Source organism: Salmo salar, chromosome ssa01 (assembly GCF_905237065.1).
Source record: "Salmo salar chromosome ssa01, Ssal_v3.1, whole genome shotgun sequence".
Taxonomy (NCBI): domain Eukaryota; kingdom Metazoa; phylum Chordata; class Actinopteri; order Salmoniformes; family Salmonidae; genus Salmo; species Salmo salar.
In genome coordinates, this window is record NC_059442.1 from 93,375,678 (window position 1) to 93,396,948 (window position 21,271).

Below are 21,271 nucleotides of genomic sequence, written 5' to 3' on the forward strand. Positions count from 1 at the left end.
TCCTTTCAAATGGTACCAAGAATATGCATATCCTTGCTTCAGGGCCTGAGCTACAGGCAGTTAGATTGGGTATGTCATTTTTAAGGTTGAATAAAAACTGTTCGTTTTTATTAGTTTGTAAAATAGCCTTAACTTCAGGCTACAGTGCCTTCAGAATGTATTCACACCCCTTGACTTTTTTCCCATTTTGTTGTGAATAAAAAGCAGGCAAGTGCAGTTCAAGGTATTTTTTGTCACTGTCCTACATACAATACCACATAATGTCAAAGGGGAATTACGTTTTTCAAAAGTTTTACAAATGAATAAAAAATTAAAAGCTGAAATATCTTGAGTCAATAAGTATTCAACCCCTTTGTTATGGCAAGCCTAAATAATTTCAGGAGAAAAAAATGCTTAACAAGTCAAATAATAAGTTGCATGGACTCACTCTGTGTGCAATAATAGTGTTTAACATGATTTTTGAATGACTACCACATCTCTGTACCCCACACATACAATTATCTGTAAGGTCCCTCAGTCGGGCAGTGAATTTCAAACACAGATTCAACCACAAAGACCATGGAGGTTTTCCAATGCCTCGCAAAGAAGGGCACCTAAAACCAGACATTGAATATGCCTTTGAACACAGTGAGGTTATTAATTCAATTTTAGATAGTGTATCAAAACACACAGTCACTACAAGGATATAGGTGTCCTTCCTAACTCAGTTGACGGAGAGGAAGGAAACCGCTCAAGGATTTCACAATGGAGGCCAATGATAAAACAGTTACATATTTTAATGGCTGTGATAGGAAAAAACTGAGGATGGATCAACAACATTGTAGTTACTCCACAATACTAACCTAACTGACAGAGTGAAAAGAAGGAAGCCTGTAAAGAATACAAATATTCCAAAACATGCATCCTGTTTGCAACAAGGCACTAAACTAATACTGCAAAAAGTTTGGTAAAGCAATTCACTTTTTGTCCTGTATACAAAGTGTAATGTTTGGGGCAAATGCAATTCAACACATTACAGAGCACCACTCTCCATATTTTATGGATAGTGGTGGCTGCATAGTGGTGGCTGCATTATGTTATGGGTATGCTTATAATCATTAAGGACTGGGGAGTTTTAGAGGATTAAAAAGAAACGGAATAGAGCTAACACAGGAAAAATCCAAGATATTGACTGTGCTTTCCACCAGACACTGGGAGATGAATTCACCTTTCAGCAGGACAATAACCTAAAACACAAGGCCAAATCTACGCTGGAATTCCTTACCAAGAAGACGGTGATTGTTCATGAGTGGCCAAGTTACAGATTTGACTTAGATCTGCTTGAAAATATATGGCAAGTTTTGAAAATGGTTGTCAAGCAACGATCAACAACCAATGTGACGGAGCGTGAACATTTTGAAAAGAATAATGGGCAAATAATGTACAAACCAGCTGTGCAAAGCTCTTAGAGACTTACCAAGAAAGACTCACAGCTGTAATCGCTGCCCAAGGTAATTCTAACATGTTTTCACTCAGGGGTGTGAATGCTTATGTAAATGAGATTTTTCTGTATTTAATTTTTAATAAATGTGGTACATTTTGAAAAGCATGTTTTAACTTTTTCATCGTGGGGTGATGTTCGGAAATCGTCCCGCACTATTCAACAGCCAGTGACACATCAGAGCGCAAAATGTAAAACCACAGAATGTCATAATTCAAAGTTTTCAAACAGAGGACTATTTTACACCATTTGAAAGATAAGACTCTCGTTAATCTAACCACATTGTCTGATTTCAAAAAGGCATTACAGCGAAAGCAAAATATTAGATTATGTTAGGAGAGTACATAGCCAGAAATAACCACACAGCCATTTTTCAAGCAAGCATATATGTCACAAAAACCAAAAACACAGCTAAATGCAGCACTAACCTTTGATGATCTTCATCAGATGACACTCCTAGGACATTATGTTATACAATACATGCATGTTTTGTTCAATCAAGGTCATATTTATATCAAAAAACAGCTTTTTACATTAGCATGTGATGTTCAGAACTAGCAACTAGCATACACACCGCAAACTTCCGGTGAATTTACTTAATTACTCACGATTAACGTTCACAAAATACATAACAATTATTTTAAGAATTATAGATACAGAACTCCTTTATGCAATCGCGTGTCAGATTTTAAAATAGCTTTTCGGTGAAAGCACATTTTGCAATATTCTGAGTAGATAGCTCGGCCATCACGGCTAGCTAATTTGACACCCACCAAGTTTGGCCCTCACCAAACTCAGATTTACTATAAGAAAAATTGGATTACCTTTGCTGTTCTTCATCAGAATGCACTCTACTTCAACAACAAATGTTGTTTTGGTTCGAAATAATCCATAGTTATATTGAAATAGCTCCGTTTTGTTCGTGCGTTCAGGTCAGTATCCAAAGTGTGACGTGCGAGCACATTTCGTGACAAAAAAAATCGAAATATTCCATTACCGTACTTCGAAGCATGTCAAACGCTGTTTAAAATAATTTTTTATGCGATTTTTCTCGTAAAATAGCGATAATATTCCAACCGGGCGATGTTGTATCCATTCAAAGACTGAAAGAACAAAATTGAGAATTCACATGAATGCGCATCTCCAATGTCACTGTCCCCCAGGCAGGCCAGTAACAAACTCTGCTGCTGTACTTAGTCCAGAGACTGCAGACATCTCATTATACTTTCTGGCGCCTTCTGAGAGCCAATGGAAGCCTTAGAAAATGTCACGTTACAGCACAGATGCTGTATTTTTGATAGAGAGGCTACAGAAGGACAATAAATTGTCAGACAGGGCACTTCCTGTATGGAATCTTCTCAGGTTTTGGCCTGCCATATGAGTTCTGTTATACTCACAGACACCATTCAAACAGTTTTAGAAACCGTAGAGTATTTTCTATCCAAATCTACAAATGTTATGCATATTCTAGTTTCTGGGCAGGAGTAGTAACCAGATTAAATCGTGTACGTTTTTTATCCGGCCGTGCAAATACTGCCCCCTAGCCCCAACAGGTTAAAACAGGCCTACAAGCCCTCAGTCCAGCCTCTCTCAGCCTATTGCGGACTGTCTGAGCACCGATGGAGGGATTGTGCGTTCCTGGTGTAACTCGGGCAGTTGTTGTTGCCATCCTGTACCTGTCTCGCAGGGGTGATGTTCGGATGTATCGATCCTGTGCAGGTGTTGTTACACGTGGTCTGCCACTGCGAGGATGATCAGCTGTCCGTCCTGTCTCCCTGTAGCGCTGTCTTAGGCGTCTCACAGTATGGACATTGCAATTTATTGCCCTGGCCACATCTGCAGTCCTCATGCTTCCTTGCAGCATGCCTAAGGCACATTCACGCAGATGAGCAGGGACCCTGGGCATCTTTCTTTTGGTGTCTTTCATAGTCAGTAGAAAGGCCTCTTTAGTGTTCTAAGTTTTCATAACTGTGACCTTAATTGCCTACTGTCTATAAGCTGTTAGTGTCTTAATGACTGTTGCACAGGTGCATGTTCATTAATTGTTTATGGTTCATTGAACAAGCATGGGAAACAGTGTTTAAACCCTTTACAATGAAGATCTGTGAAGTTATTTGGATTTTGACGAATTATCTTTGAAAGACAAATTCCTGAAAAGGGGATGTTTCTTTTTTTGCTGAATTTATTAAATAGTTTTTTTCCCCTCATCAGTCTACACATAATACCCCATAATGACAAAGCAAAACCAGGTTTTAGGAAATGTTTTTAGAAATGTAAATTGATCAAACATTCTAACCTGATATATCACATTTACATAAGTATTCAGACCTTTGTCAGCGATAAGAGCCTCAAGCCTTCTTGGGTATGACGCTACAAGCCTTCCCTACCTGTATTTGGGGACTTTCTCCCATTCTTTTCTGTAGATCCTCTCACGCTCTGTCAGGTTGGATGAGGAGCGTTGCTCCAAAGCTATTTTCAGGTCTCTTCAGAGATGTTTGATCGGGTTCAAGTTGTTGCTCTAGCTGGGCCACTCAAGGACATTCAGATAATTGTCCCAAAAGCCTCTCCAAAGTCTTGGCGGTTCCAAACTTCTTCCATTTAAGAATTTTGGAGGCCACTGTGTTCTTGGCGACCTGTTTCAATACATTTGCAAAAATATCTAAAAAACAGTTTTCACTTTCACATTATAGGGATAATGAGGATTTAAAAAAAATACTATTTTAGATTAAGACTGACATGTAACGGACAACATGGCTCCGGCCTGAAGATGAGCCTGGGCTATATAATCAATCAGAGCAGACCATCCGTAGGGACACTCAATATGAACTACATACCTTTTAGATTGTATCATATGTATTGCACTGATCACTGTTTGATTCTGATGTGGTCATATCTCTCTCTCTCTCTCTCTCTCTCTCTCTCTCTCTCTCTCTCTCTCTCTCTCTCTCTCTCTCTCTCTCTCTCTCTCTCTCTCTCTCTCTCTCTCTCTCTCTCTCTCTCTCTAGATGTTGGTGGGCCTGCAGACCCCATCGCCCCCACCATAATCATCCCCCCAACAAACACCAGTGTAGTGTCAGGCACGTCTGAAGTCACCATGGAGTGTGTCGCAAACGCAAGGTAACCCCGCCCCCCCCGCACCCACCACCCACCACCCCGGAGGCCCACTGTGACAACATACTCTAGCTGTCACTCCCTAGTCTCTACTCTGTTATTATCTATTGTGTTCCTGACAGACTGATCCTCTGTTGTCTTCCTGCCAGACTGATTGGTTTTGATGGATAATTTTGAGACAAAAACTCTTTTTTATACAAATGTGTAATGAGTTATTAATGAGTCAAATACTAATCTGTCTGTATTTGGCTGATGCAATGCACAAAGATATTTGGTAAATAGATTTCTGTCTTTTCAATATCATGAGTGTCTCTCTCTCTCTTCCATCCCAGACCGCTGATCAAACTCAGCATCACATGGAGGAAGAACAGGGTTCTGGTCACCAGTGGTCTGAGTGACTTCAACCGCAGACTGACCATTATCGGCCCTGTGGTCGGTGACTCAGGGTTCTATGAGTGTGAGGTGGTCCTAAGCAGCAGCAGTGTGCCTTCTGTCAATGCTGGGGCCTACCTACATGTTCAAGGTATGAAAATATCTGGGGCCTAGGCCTACTTACATGTACAAAGTTTGACTCTGGGGCCTTGGCCAACCTACATGTACAATGTAAGAATATGTATGGGGCCTAGGCCAACCTACATGTACAAGGTAAGAATATATCTGGGTCCTAGGCCATCTTACATGTACAAAGTACGACTCTGGGGCCTAGGCCAACCTACATGTACAAAGTATAACTCTGGGGCCTATCAGAGGCCTATTTACATGTACAGGGTATGACTCTGGGGGCCTATCAGGGGCATATTTACATGTACAGGGTATGACTCTGGGGCCTATCAGGGGCCTATTTACATGCACATGGTAAGCATGGCAAAATATTAAATAGTTTTTGTTTGGTTTGTTTGATTTGTGTTCATGAATTTACGTTCCATACAGATTATGACGGCCAAATGTCATCTTGAGAATAAGGGATGTTGTAAATTCAAGGTTTTGGGTAAATCATGCAATGTTCAGGAGATTTGCGTAAGACTTTAAGTACTCCTCAAGGTTTTTATTTGCTTCAGCTGTCTGACAATTACCTCACCATATCTCTCGCTCTCTTTCAGAGCCTCCCCAGTTTGTGAAGGAACCAGAGAAACACATCACTGCTGAGATGGAGAAAATTGTGGATATCCCCTGTCAGGCACGAGGTGAGACACATGCACATATACAGTACCAATCAAAAGTTTGGACAGACCTACTCATTCCAGGGTTTTTCTTAATTAAACTATTTTCTACATTATAGAATAATAGTGAAGACATCAACACTATGGATAGTACATATCAAGTCAAATCAAATGTATTTATAAAGCCCTTCTTACATCAGCTGATATCTCAAAGTGCTGTAAAGAAACTCAGCCTAAAACCCCAAACAGCAAGCAATGCAGGTGTAGAGGCACGGTGGCTAAGAAAAACTCCCTAGAAAGGCCAGAACCTAGGAAGAAACCTAGAGGGGAACCAGGCTATGAGGGGTGGCCAGTCCTCTTCTGGCTGTGCCTGGTGGAGATTATAACAGAATAAGGCCAAGATGTTCAAATGGACCAGCAGGGTCAAATAATAATAATCACAGTGGGTGTCGAGGGTGCAACAGGTCAGCACCTCAGGAGTAAATGTCAGTTGGCTTTTCATAGCCGATCATTCAGAGTATCTCTACCACTCCTGCTGTCTCTAGAGAGTTGAAATCAACAGGTCTGGGACAGGTAGCACGTCCGGTGAACAGGTCAGGGTTCCATAGCCGCAGGCAGAACAGTTAAAACTGGAGCAGCAACACGGCCAGGTGGACTGGGGACAGCAAGGCGTCATCAGGCCAGGTAATCCTGAGGTATGGTCCTAGAGCTCAGGTCCTCTGAGAGAGAGAGAGAAAGAGAGAGAGAGAAAGAAAGAAAATTACGATAGCATACTTAAATTCACACAGGACACCGGATAAGACAGGAGAAATACTCCAGATATAACAGACTGACCCTAGCCCCCCGACACATAAACTACTGCAGCATAAATACTGGAGGCTGAGACAGGAGGGGTCGACAGACACTGTGGCCCCATCTTCAACCAGCAACTTACCATCCTGAGACAAGGCCGAGTATAGCCCACAAAGATCTCTACCACGGCACAACCCAAAGCGGGGCGCCAACCCAGACAGGAAGATCACGTCAGTAACTCAACCCACTCAAGTGACGCACTCCTCCTAGGGACATCATGGAAGAGCACCAGTAAGCCAGTGACTCAGCCTCTGTAATAGGGTTAGAGGCAGAGAATCCCAGTGGAGAGAGGGGAACCGACCAGGCAGAGACAGCAAGGGCGGTTCGTTGCTCCAGTGCATTTCCGTTCAACTTCACACTCCTGGGCCAGACCACACTCAATCATAGGAACTACTGAAGAGATATGTCTTCAATAAAGACTTGAAAGTTGAGTCCGAGCCTGTCTCTCACATGGGTAGGCAGACCATACCATAAAAATGGAGCTCTACAGGAGAAAGCCCGGCCTCCAGCTGTTTGCTTAGAAATTCTAAAGACAGTTAGGAGGCCTGCGTCTTGTGAACGTAGCGTACGTGTAGGTATGTACGGCAGGACCAAATCGGAAAGATAGGTAGGAGGAAGCCCATGTAATGCTTTGTAGGTTAGCAGTAAAACCTTACATTTACATTTAAGTCATTTAGCAGACGCTCTTATCCAGAGCGACTTACAAATTGGTGCATTCACCTTATGATATCCAGTGGAACAACCACTTTACAATAGTGCATCTAAATCTTTTAAGGGGGGGGGGTTAGAAGGATTACTTTATCCTATCCTAGGTAGTCCTTAAAGAGGTGGGGTTTCAGGTGTCTCCGGAAGGTGGTGATTGACTCCGCTGTCCTGGCGTCGTGAGGGAGCTTGTTCCACCATTGGGGTGCCAGAGCAGCGAACAGTTTTGACTGGGCTGAGCAGGAACTGTGCTTCCTCAGAGGTAGGGAGGCGAGCAGGCCAGAGGTGGAGGAACTCAGTGCCCTTGTTTGGGTGTAGGGCCTGATCAGAGCCTGAAGGTACAGAGGTGCCGTTCCCCTCACAGCTCCGTAGGCAAGCACCATGGTCTTGTAGCGGATGCGAGCTTCAACTGGAAGCCAGTGGAGAGAGCGGAGGAGTGGGGTGACGTGAGAGAACTTGGGAAGGTTGAACACCAGATGGGCTGCGGCGTTCTGGATGAGTTGTAGGGTTTAATGGCACAGGCAGGGAGCCCAGCCAACAGCGAGTTGCAGTAATCCAGACGGGAGATGACAAGTGCCTGGATTAGGACCTGCGCCGCTTCCTGTGTGAGGCAGGGTCGTACTCTTCGAATGTTGTAGAGCATGAACCGGGGACATCAACCTACAACCTTCCCAACCTTCCCAACCTTCCCAAGTTCTCTCACGTCACCCCGCTCCTCCGCTCTCTCCACTGGCTTCCAGTCGAAGCTCGCATCCGCTACAAGACCATGGTGCTTGCCTACGGAGCTGTGAGGGGAACGGCACCTCCGTACCTTCAGGCTCTGATCAGGCCCTACACCCAAACAAGGGCACTCCGTTCATCCACCTCTGGCCTGCTCGCCTCCCTACCTCTGAGGAAGCACAGTTCCCGCTCAGCCCAGTCAAAACTGTTCGCTGCTCTGGCACCCCAATGGTGGAACAAGCTCCCTCACGACGCCAGGACAGCGGAGTCAATCACCACCTTCCGGAGACACCTGAAACCCCACCTCTTCAAGGAATACCTGGGATAGGATAAAGTAATCCTTCTAACCCCCCCCCTTAAAAGATTTAGATGCACTATTGTAAAGTGGTTGTTCCACTGGATATTATAGGTGAATGCACCAATTTGTAAGTCGCTCTGGATAAGAGCGTCTGCTAAATGACTAAAATGTAAAATGTAATGAACCTACAGGATCGGGTCACCGCCTTGATGTTAGTGGAGAACGACAGGGTGCTGTCCAGGGTCACGCCAAGGTTCTTAGTACTCTGGGAGGAGGACACAATGGAGTTGTCAACCGTGATGGCGAGATCATGGAACGGGCAGTCCTTCCCCGGGAGGAAGAGCAGCTCCGTCTTCCCGAGGTTCAGCTTGAGGTGGTGATCCGTCATCCACACTGATATGTCTGCCAGACATGCAGAGATGCGATTCGCCACCTGGTTATCAGAAGGGGGAAAGGAGAAGATGAATTGAGTGTCGTCTGCATAGCAATGATAGGAGAGACCATGTGAGGATATGACAGAGCCAAGTGACTTGGTGTATAGCGAGAATAGGAGAGGGCCTAGAACTGAGCCCTGGGGGACACCAGTGGTGAGAGCACGTGGTGCGGAGACAGATTCTTGCCACACCACCTGGTAGGAGCGACCTGTCAGGTAGGACGCAATCCAAGCGTGGGCCGCACCGGAGATGCCCAGCTCGGAGAGGGTGGAGAGGAGGATCTGGTGGTTCACAGTATCAAAGGCAGCAGATAGGTCTAGAAGGATGAGAGCAGAGGAGAGAGAGTTAGCTTTAGCAGTGTGGAGAGCCTCCGTGACACAGAGAAGAGCAGTCTCAGTTGAATGACCAGTCTTGAAACCTGACTGATTTGGGTCAAGAAGGTCATTCTGAGAGAGATAGCAAGAGAGCTGGCCAAGGACGGCACGTTCAAGAGTTTTGGAGAGAAAAGAAAGAAGGGATACTGGTCTGTAGTTGTTGACATCGGAGGGATCGAGTGTAGGTTTTTTCAGAAGGGGTGCAACTCTCGCTCTCTTGAGGACGGAAGGGACGTAGCCAGCGGTCAAGGATGAGTTGATGAGCGAGGTGAGGTAAGGGAGAAGGTCTCCGGAAATGGTCTGGAGAAGAGAGGAAGGGATAGGGTCAAGCGGGCAGGTTGTTGGGCGGCCGGCCGTGACAAGACGTGAGATTTCATCTGGAGAGAGAGGGGAGAAAGAGGTCAAAGCACAGGGTAGGGCAGTGTGAGCAGGACCAGCGGTGTTGTTTGACTTAGCAAACGAGGATCGGATGTCGTCGACCTTCTTTTCAAAATGGTTGACGAAGTCATCCGCAGAGAGGGAGGAGGGGGGTGGGGGAGGAGGATTCAGGAGGGAGGAGAAGGTGGCAAAGAGCTTCCTAGGGTTAGAGGCAGATGCTTGGAATTTAGAGTGGTAGAAAGTGGCTTTAGCAGCAGAGACAGAAGAGGAAAATGTAGAGAGGAGGGAGTGAAAGGATGCCAGGTCCGCAGGGAGGCGAGTTTTCCTCCATTTCCGCTCGGCTGCCCGGAGCCCTGCTCTGTTAGCTCGCAATGAGTCGTCGAGCCACGGAGCAGGAGGGGAGGACCGAGCCGGCCTGGAGGATAGGGAACATAGAGAGTCAAAGGATGCAGAAAGGGAGGAGAGGAGGGTTGAGGAGGCAGAATCAGGTGATAGGTTGGAGAAGGTTTGAGCAGAGGGAAGAGATGATAGGATGGAAGAGGAGAGAGTAGCGGGAGAGAGAGAGCGAAGGTTGGGACGGCGCAATACCATCCGAGTAGGGGCAGAGTGAGAAGTGTTGGATGAGAGCGAGAGGGAAAAGGATACAAGGTAGTGGTCGGAGACTTGGAGGGGAGTTGCAATGAGATTAGTGGAAGAACAGCATCTAGTAAAGATGAGGTCAAGCGTATTGCCTGCCTTGTGAGTAGGGGGGGAAGGTGAGAGGGTGAGGTCAAAAGAGGAGAGGAGTGGAAAGAAGGAGGCAGAGAGGAATGAGTCAAAGGTAGACGTGGGGAGGTTAAAGTCACCCAGAACTGTGAGAGGTGAGCCATCCTCAGGAAAGGAACTTATCAAGGCGTCAAGCTCATTGATGAACTCTCCAAGGGAATCTGGAGGGCGATAAATGATAAGGATGTTAAGCTTGAAAGGGCTGGTAACTGTGACAGCATGGAATTCAAAGGAGGCGATAGACAGATGGGTCAGGGGAGAAAGAGAGAATGTCCACTTGGGAGAGATGAGGATCCCAGTGCCACCACCCCGCTGACCAGAACACGTGGGCAGACGAGGAGAGAGCAGTAGGAGTAGCAGTGTTATCTGTGGTAATCCATGTTTCCGTCAGTGCCAAGAAGTCGAGGGACTGGAGGGTAGCATAGGCTGAGATTAACTCTGCCTTGTTGGCTGCAGACCGGAAGTTCCAGAGGCTGCCGGAGACCTGGAACTCCACGTGGGTTGTGCGCGCTGGGACCACCAGGTTAGAGTGGCAGTGGCTTGAAATCAGCCCTTGCCTAACAGGAAGCCAGTGTAGAGAGGCTAGCACTGGAGTAATATGATCACATTTTTTGGTTCTAGACAAGTTTCTAGCAGCCGTATTTAGCACTAACTGAAGTTTATTTTGTGCTTTATTCGGGTAGCCGGAAAGTAGAGCATTGCAGTAGTCCAACCTAGAGTGACAAAGCATGGATTCATTTTTATGCATCATTTTTGGACCGAAAATTTCAGATTTTTGCAATGTTATGTAGATGGGAAAAAGCTGTCCTTGAAACAGTCTTGATATGTTCGTCAAAAGAGAGATCAGGGTCCAGAGTAACACCGAGGTCCTTCACAGTTTAATTTGAGACGACTGTACAACCATCAAGATTAATTGTCAGATTCAACAGAATATATCTTTGTTTCTTTGGACCTAGAACAAGCATCTCTGTTTTGTCCGAGTTTAAAAGTAGAACATTTGCAGCCATCCACTTCCTTATGTCTGAAACACAGGCTTCCAGCGAGGGCAATTTTGGGGCTTCACCATGTTTCATTGAAATGTACAGCTGTGTGTCATCCGCATAGCAGTGAAAGTTAACATTATGTTTCTGAATGACCAAGATGTAAAATATTTAGTTTAAACAATAGTGGTCCTAAAACGGAACCTTGAGGAACACTCAAATGTACAGTTAATTTGTCAGAGGACAAACCATCCACAGAAAAACTGATATCTTTCCGACAGATAAGATCTAAATCAGGCCAGAACTTGTCCATGTAGACCATTTTGGGTTTCCAATCTCTCCAAAAGAATGTGGTGATTGATGGTATCAAAAGCAGCACTAAGGTCTACGAGGACAGATGCATAGCCTCGGTCTGACGCCATTAAAAGGTCATTTACCACCTTCACAAGTGCATTCTCAGTGCTATGATGGGGTCTAAAACCAGACTGAAGCGTTTTGTATACATTGTTTGTCTTCCGGAAGGCAGTGAGTTGCTGCGCAACAGCATTTTCTAAAATATTTGAGAGGAATGGAAGATTCGATATAGGCCGTTAGTTTTTTTATATTTCCTGTGTCAAGGTTTGGCTTTTTCAAGAGAGGGTTTATTCCTGCCACTTTTAGTGAGTTTGGTACACATCCGGTGGATAGAGAGCCGTTTATTATGTTCAACATTGGAGGGCCAAGCACAGGAAGCAGCTCTTTCAGTAGTTTAGTTGGAATAGGGTCCAGTATGCAGTTTGAAGGTTTAGAGGCCATGATTATTTTCATAATTCCGTCAAGAGATATAGTACTAAAACACATGAGTGTCTCCCTTGATCCTTGGTCTTAGCAGAGTTGTGCAGACTCAGGACAACTGAGCTTTGGAGGAATATGCAGATTTAAAGAGGAGTCCGTAATTTGCTTTCTAATGATCATGATCTTTTCCTCAAAGAAGTTCATGAATTTATCACTGCTGAAGTGAAAGCCATCCTCTCTTGGGGAATGCTGCTTTTAGTTAGCTTTGCGACAGTATCAAAAATACATTTTGGATTGTTCTTATTTTCCTCAATTAAGTTGGAAAAATTGGATGATCGAGCAGCAGTTCATATATATATCCAAAAACAGCATTTTACATTGGCACGTGATGTTCAGAAAATGTATTCCCACCAAACCCCCGGTGAATGTGCACATCAATTTACAAAAATACTCATCATAAACGTTGATAAAATTTACAACAGTTATTGAAAGAATTATAGATACACTACTCCTTGACACAATCGCTTTGCCAGATTTCAAAATAACTTTATGGAGAAAGCACATTGTTCAATATTCTGAATACATAGCTCAGCCATCGAAGCAAGCTATACAGCTACCCACCAAGTTCTGGCATCAACAAAACTCTGAATTGGTATTACAAATATTGTCTTACCTACCTTTGCTGATCTTCGTCAGAATGCACTCCGAGGACTCCTACTTCCACAAGAAATGTTAGTTTTGTTCGAAATACTCCATATTTATGTCCAAATACCTCCGTTTTGTTTGTGCGTTCAGATCACTATCCAAAGGCATAACACGCAAGCGCAGTACCCGAGACGAAAAGTCAAATAGTTCCATTACCGTTCGTAGAAACATGTCAAACGTTGTTTACAATCAATCCTTAGGGTATTTTTAAGATAAAACGTCCATAATATTCCAACCGGACAATAGCGTATTCATTCAAGAAGAAGGCTGGAGAACTGCAAGGCAATCCCGTTGTTGACACAGGTATTGAACCAGCAACTGTAGCAACACAGCTTGCACTGCTATGCAGTGTCTTAGACCTTTGTGCCACTCAGGTGCTGTTTCAACATGACAGGTCGGGGGTAGGCTACAGTACTACAGTCAGAGCAAAATAATCCTAACAAAATAAAATAATAAAAACTTTATTGTAACAGTTTTAGTAAGTAATTCTGAAGTTGTGCACAATTATCAGTTTCTATATAGGTTTATGTCGCCTGTTCATTGTCAATTAGAGACACAGTAGAACTCAAAAGCATAATCAGTTCTCTAACTCCCCCTTGCGCTGGTCTGGAGATATGAAGTGGTGACGCAGGGTACCGTACTAAACCACAAATGATCTCTAAATCCTGCAGCATAATCAAACAAATTTTAGTGGAGCAACCAATGTAGGCTAATGTGATTAGCATAAGGTTGTAAGTAACAAGAACATTTCCCAGGACATAGACATATCTGATGTGGGCAGAAAGCTTAACTTCTTGTTAATCTAACTGCACTGTCCAATTTACAGTAGCTATTACTGTGAAATAATACCATGCTATTGTTTGAGGAGAGTGCACAGTTATTAACTTGAAAATGTATTAATAAACCAATTAGGCACATTTGGGCAGTCTTGATGCAAAATTTTGGAGATAAATGCAATCTTTCATTAAAACAGTCTAAAACTTTGCACATGCACTGCTGCCATCTAGGGGCCAAAATCGAAATTACACCTGACCTGGAATAGTACATTGTGACGTTTCTCTTGCATTTCAAAGATATTGGGGAAAAAAGGCATGTTTTTTTGTATTATCTTTTACCAGATCTAATTAGTTATATTCTCCTACATTCATTTTACATTTCCACAAACTTCTAAGTATTTCCTTTCAACTGGTATTAAGAATATGCATATCCTTTCTTCAGGTCCTGAGCTAAAGGCAGTTATATTTGGACATGTCATTTTAGGCAAAAATTAAAAAAAGGTCCGATCCTTAAAAGGTTTATACAGGTGTATGTTGTTCATTTGTGAAATGTATTTCCTTCTTCATGCGTTTGAGCCAATCAGTTGTGTTGTGACAAGGTAGGAGTGGTATACAGAAGATAGCCCTATTTGGTAAAAGACCAAGTCCAAATTATGGTAAGAACATATCAAGTAAGCAAAGATAAACAACAGTGCATCATTACATTAAGACAATTCGGAAAATTTGAAGAACTTTGAACGTTTCTTCAAGTTCAGTCGCAAAAACCATCAAGCACTTTGATGAAACTGTCTCTCATGAGGACCGCCACAGGAAAGGAAGAACCAGAGTTACCTCTGCTGCTGAGGATAAGTTCATTAGACTTAACTGTAACTCAGAAATTGCAGCCCAAATGAATGCTTTACAGAATTCAAGTAACAGACACATCTCAACATCAACTGTTCAGGGCACACTTCATGAATCAGGCCTTCATGGTTGAATTGCTGCAAAGAAACCATTTCTAAAGGACACCAATAAGAAGAAGAGACTTTTGGGTCAAGAAACACGGGAAATGGACATTCGACCGGTGGAAATCTGTCCTTTGGTGTGATGAGTCCAAATTGTTGGTTCCAACTGCCGTGTCTTTATGAGATGCAGAGAAGGTGAACGGTTGATCTCCGCATGTGAGGTTCCCACTGTGAAGCATGGAGGAGGAGGTATGGGGGTGCTTTTCTAGTGACACTGTCTATGATTTATTTAGAATTCAAAGCACACTTAACCAACATGGCTACTACAGCATTCTGCAGTGATACGCCATCCCATGGTTTGCGCTTAGTGGGACTATGATTTGTTTTTCAACAGGACAATGATCCAACACACCTCCAGGCTGTGTAAGGGCTATTTGACAAAGAAGGAGAGTGATGGAGTGCTGCATCAGATGACCTGGCCTCAACAATCACCCGACCTCAACCAAGTTCAGATGGTTTGGGATGAGTTGGACAGCAGAGTGAAGGAAAAGCAGTCAACAAGTTCTCAGCATATGTGGGAACTCCTTCAAGACTGTTGGAAAAGCATTCCAGGTGAAGATGGTTGAGAGAATGCCAAGAGTGTGCAAAGCTGTCATCAAGGCAAAGGGTAGCTACTTTGAAGAATCTAAAGCGAAAATATATTTTGATTTGTTTAACACTTTTTGGTTACTAGATTTTTCCATGTAGAAAATAGTAAAAATACAGAAAAACCCTTGATTGAGTGGGTTTGTCAAAATTTTTGCCTGGTACTCTAAATATTTGCCAAATTAGGAAACACCCACATAAAGTGTCTTATTAGGGCGTGGGTCACCACGAGCCGTGAGAACAACTTCAATGCACCTTGGCATAGATTCTACAAGCGTCTGAAATTCTTTTGGTGAGGGATGCGACACTATTCTTCCACGAGAAATTCAATAATTTGGTGTTTTGTTGATGCTGTTGGAAATCACTGTCTCAGGCGCCGCTCCAGAATCTCCCATAAGTGTTCAATTGGGTTGAGATCTGGTGACTGAGACACACACCCACTCATACATGCATACACATCCTTTAACCTCTATGGGACCGGCGGGACGAATTCGTCCCACCTACGTAACAGCCACTGCCAGCCTGTGGCGCGATTTTCAAAATCTTCAAAATCCTATTACTTCAATTTCTCAAACATATGACTATTTTACAGCCATTTAAAGATAAGACTCTCGTTAATCTAACCACACTGTCCGATTTCAAAAAGGCTTTACAACGAAAGCAAAACATTAGATTATGTCAGCAGAGTACCAAGCCAGAAATAATCAGACACCCATTTTTCAAGCCAGCATATAATGTCACCAAAACCCAGAAGACAGCTAAATGCAGCACTCACCTTTGATGATCTTCATCAGATGACAACCCTAGGACATTATGTTATACAATACATGCATGTTTTGTTCAATCAAGTTCATATTTATATCAAAAACCAGCTTTTTACATTAGCATGTGACGTTCAGAACTAGCATACCCCCCGCAAACTTACGGGGAATTCGCTAACATTTTACTAAATTACTCACGATAAACGTTCACAAAAAGCATAACAATTATTTTAAGAATTATAGATACAGACCTCCTCTATGCACTCGATATGTCCGATTTTAAAATAGCTTTTTGGTGAAAGCACATTTTGCAATATTCTAAGTACATAGCCCAGGCATCACGGGCTCGCTATTTAGACACCCGGCAAGTTTAGCACTCACCATAATCATATTTACTATTATAAAAATGTCATTACCTTTTGTTGTCTTCGTCAGAATGCACACCCAGGACGTCTACTTCAATAACAAATGTTGGTTTGGTCCAAAATAATCCATCGTTATATCCGAATAGCGGCGTTTTGTTCGTGCGTTCCAGACACTATCCGAAATAGTAAAGAAGTGTCGCGCTTGGCGCAATTCCTGACAATAAAATTCAAAGTATTCCATTGCCGTACGTCGAAGCATGTCAACCGCTGTTTAAAATCAATTTTTACGTCATTTTTCTCGTAGAAAAGCGATAATATTCCGACAGGGAATCTCCTTTTCGGCAAACAGAGGAAAAAAATCCCAAAGGCGGGGGCGGTCGGGGTCACGCGCATAAGCTAGTGTCTCTTGATGGGCCACTTGAGAAAGGCGATAATGTGTTTCAGCCTGGGGCTGGAATGACGACATTCTCTTTTTTCCCGGGCTCTGAGAGCCTATGGAAGACGTGGGAAGTGTCACGTTAGAGCAGAGATCCTTAGTAAATGATAGAGATGGCAAAGAAGTTCCAGAAATGGTCAGACAGGCCACTTCCTGTAAAGGAATCTCTCAGGTTTTGACCTGCCATTTGAGTTCTGTTATACTCACAGACACCATTCAAACAGTTTTAGAAAATTTAGGGTGTTTTCTATCCATATGTAATAAGTATATGCATATTCTAGTTACTGAGTAGGAGTGGTAACCAGATTAAATCGGGTATGTTTTTTATCCAGCCGTGTCAATGCTGCCCCCTAGCCCTAACAGGTTAAACCTGTGTCTTTGAGACCCCTCATCAAAGTCACTGAGATCTCTTCTAGCTATGGTAGCCAAAATAATGGGCTGCTGGGCATTTTTATACATGAACCTAAGCATGATGGGATGTTAATTGCTTAATTAAATCAGGAACCACACCTGTGTGGAATCACCTGCTTTCAACATACTTTGTATCCCTAATTTACTCAAGTGTTTCCTTTATTTTGGCAGTTACCATTTTGACCCACATATTTGAGTTTAGGGCATGATCACGTGTATCTATCTGTGTCCATATGGACCCACATGTATGAGTTTAGAGCATGATCATGTGTATCTATCTGTGTCTGTGTTTGTTATCTATGTCCTCACATGTCCACATGTACAGGTATGTGTGTGTTTGATTACATGTCCACATGTACAGGTGTGTGTGTGTGCTTGATTACATGTCCCCACATGCCCACATGTACAGGTGTGTGTTTGATTACATGTCCCCACATGTCCACATGTACAGGTGTGTGTGTGTGTTTGATTAAATGTCCCCACAAATGTCGACATTTGGAGACATATGTGTGTTTGATGCTTTCCCAGTATTTAATTAACTACTTCTATCCTTCCTGTAGGTGTGCCTCAACCAGACATTGTGTGGTATAAGGATGCGGTGCCCATCAGCCCAGTGAAAACCCCCAGGTATAGGGTGTTAGTCGGGGGCAGTTTGCAGGTCAACGGCCTTCTTCCTGATGACACAGGGATGTTCCAATGCTTTGCACGGAACCTGGCAGGAGAGGTGCAGACCAACACCTACCTGGCTGTCACTAGTGAGTTTTCCTGTTGTTCTAGTCTTTTCACTCCTTTTACTCTGTCCACAACTGTTTTTACTCATCCCTTTACTCTGTCTACAACTCCTTTTACGCTGTCTACAACTCATTTTACTCATCCCTTTACTGTGTCTACAACATTTTCAACATATCCCTGATTGAGTCTGTAATGCCAACATGTTTCAAGCAGACCACCATAGTCCCTGTGCCCAAGAACACAAAGGCAACATGCCTAAATGACTACCGACCCATAGAACTCACGTCCGTAGCCATGAAGTGCTTTGAAAGGCTAGTAATAGCTCACATCAACACCATTATCCCAGAAACCCTAGACCCACTCCAATTTGCATACCGCCCAAACAGATCCACAGATGATTCAATCTCTATTGCACTCCACACTGCCCTTTCCCACCTGGACAAAAGCAACACTTATGTGAGAATCCTATTCATTGACTACAGCTCAGCGTTCAACACCATAGTACGCTCAAAGTTCATCACTAAGCTAAGGATCCTGGGAATAAACACCTCCCTCTGCAACTGGATCCTGGACTTCCTGACGGGCCGCCCCCAGGTGGTGAGGGTAGGTAGCAACACATCTGCCACGCTGATCCTCAACACTGGCGCTCCCCAGGGGTGCGTGCTCAGTTCCCTCCAGTACTCCCTGTTCACCCACGACTCCAACACCATCATTAAGTTTGCAGACGACACAACAGTGGTAGGCCTGATCACCAACAACGACGAGACAACCTATAGGAAGGAGGTCAGAGACCTGGCCGGGTGGTGCCAGAATAACAACCTATCCCTCAACGTAACCAAGACTAAGGATATGATTGTGGACTACAGGAAAAGGAGGACCGAGCACACCCCATTCTCATTGACGGGGCTGTATTGGAGCAGGTTGAGAGCTTCAAGTTCCTTGGTGTCCACATCAACAACAAACTGGAATAGTCCAAACCCACCAAGACAGTCCTGAAGAGGGCAGGACAAAGCCTATTCCCTCTCAGGAAACTAAAAAGATTTGTCATGGGTCCTGAGATCCTCAAATGGTTCTACAGCTGCAACATCGAAAGCATCCTGACTGGTTGCATCACTGCCTGGTACGGCAATTGCTCGGCCTCTGACCGCAAGGCACTACAGAGGGTAGTGATTACGGACCAGTACATCACTGGGGTTAAGCTGCCTGCCATCCAGGACCTCTACACCAGGTGTTGCCAGAGGAAGGCCCTAAAAATTGTCAACGACCCCAGCCACCCCAGTCATAGACTGTTCTTTCTTCTACTGCATGGCAAGTGGTACCGAAGTACCAAGTCTAGGACAAAAAGCCTTTGCAACAGTTTTTACCCCCAAGCCATAAGACTCCCGAACAGGTAATCAAATGGCTACCCGGACTATTTGCATTGTGTGCCCCTCCCAACCCCCCAACCCCTCTTTTTCGCTGCTGCTAATCTCTGTTTATCATATATGCATAGTCACTTTAACTGTACAATCTTGTACATACTACCTCAATTGGGCCGACCAACCAGTGCTCCCGCACATTGGCTAACTGGGCTGTCTGCATTGTGTTCCACCACCCACCACCCGCCAACCCCTCTTTTACGCTACTGCTACTCTCTGTTCAACATATATGCATAGTCACTTTAACCATATCTACATGTACATACTACCTCAATCAGCCTGATTAACCAGTGTCTGTATGTAGCCTCCCTACTTTTATAGCCTCGCTACTGTATATATCCTGTCTTTTTACTGTTGTTTTATTACTTTACTTACCTATTGTTCACCTAATACCTTTTTTGCACTTTTGGTTAGAGCCTGTAAGTAAGCATTTCACTGTAAGGTCTACCTGTTGTATTCGGTGCACGTGACAAATAAACTTTGATTTGATTTGAACTCCTTTTACTCATCCTTTTACTCTGGCTACAACTCCTTTTACTCATCCTTTTACTCATCCCTTTACTCTGGCTACAACTCTTTTTACTCATCTTTTTATTATGGCTATAACTCTTTTTACTCATCCTTGTATGCTGTCTACAACCCTTTTTACTGATCCCTTTACTCTGTCTACAAATCCTTTTACTCATCCCTTTACTCGGTCTACAACTCTTTTTACTCTGGCTACAACTCCTTTTACTCATCCTTTTACTCTGGCTACAACTCATTTTACTAATCCTTTTACTCTGGCTACAACTCCTTTTACTCATTCTTTTACTTGTGTCCTTTATTTGACTTATTCTGTGAACATGTCTCATTGATGTGTACTACTTAATGTGACCATGTTAACAGAGTGAAGGAATCTTTCTGTCCCTCCCTCTCACTACCTGTGTCACCATTTATGTCATACCCTACCTAGTGTATTGCCTCCCTCCCTCTACCTGTGTCACCATTTTATGTCATATCCTTCCTAGTATTATTGCCTCCCTCCCTCTCTCTACCTGTGTCACCATCTTATGTCATATCCTTCCTAGTATTATTGCCTCCCTCTCTCTCTCTCTCCCTATTTATTCCTGTTCTATATCTCTTTGCCCCATACCACTCCCTTCTCTTTCTCTCTTTCTTTACCTTCCTCTTTTCCTCTCTCTGTCAGTTGGATGAGTGGCATGTTCTGTTGTCATCTTCTAGGACTCAATCAAATCAAATGTTATTTGTCACATGCTTCCTAATTAGTCCCCTGTTGTGAGCGGGGGAGAATGCTTTATCGCCCTGTCTCTTTCCCTTTCCCCTCCCTCCCTCCACTCCCTCCCTCTCTTTCTGGGTTGTGAGAGGAAGGTATGAAGGAAATGAAAGGTGGGTGACTGCTGTGTTAATCCTGGGAGTGTTAGTGCTACTGAACAATGAGATCCAGGACAGAGAAAGTCTGTAACAGACACAGCCAATAAATGTCTGGATGGATTTGAAGATGAGTTCCTATTGAAGATGACTTCTCTCTTTCACCTCTCTGTAGCCCTCTACCTGCCTTTGTCATTTGAGGCAATGTGTGTGTGTGTCCTCAGGCATTGCCCCTAACATCACAGCTGGACCATCTGACAGCACGGTGATTGACGGCATGTCAGTCATTCTCCACTGTGAAACATCAGGAGCACCAAGACCAGCTATCACCTGGCAGAAAGGTCAGACTCTCTCCAATGCACCACTCAACCAGGCACACACTATGTCATAGGTGACTATTCACAATATGGCTGCTTTTTTCCATGATGTATAAACAATGGACTTAAACAGAATGGAACAATACAATCATAGCATTACTCAACTATCTGCAATAGGATGGGTGAATGCACATCTCCCATGGTACCAGTCTATCTAGCTCATGCAGATTAATAGTATACATTGGTTTATTAAATGTTTTATTTAAAAAATAATTAAAGGTACAATATACAGCAATCACTCCGCCATTTCCTGGTTACTAAAATTCTAATAGTTTGCATAATTTCCATGTAAAGAATCATTG

At 43.7% G+C, this 21,271-nt stretch overlaps 1 protein-coding gene across 4 annotated transcripts in view; it reads left to right on the forward strand.

Moving 5' to 3' along the window:
• The window catches only part of LOC106610476 (protein sidekick-2), a 184,772-nt gene that overhangs the window by 86,829 nt on the left and 76,672 nt on the right, over nt 1-21,271 (forward strand). For 2 of the 4 annotated variants that reach the window (XM_045724513.1, XM_045724510.1), the window contains exons 5-9: nt 4,486-4,597; nt 4,924-5,114; nt 5,692-5,775; nt 17,632-17,826; nt 20,817-20,933. In XM_045724513.1, the coding sequence (XP_045580469.1) occupies nt 4,486-4,597; nt 4,924-5,114; nt 5,692-5,775; nt 17,632-17,826; nt 20,817-20,933 (699 nt within the window). Of the gene's footprint in view, nt 1-4,485; nt 4,598-4,923; nt 5,115-5,691; nt 5,776-17,631; nt 17,827-20,816; nt 20,934-21,271 lie in introns of those variants that run through there. The other 2 variants (XM_045724507.1, XM_045724509.1) reach the window with 1 other exon arrangement.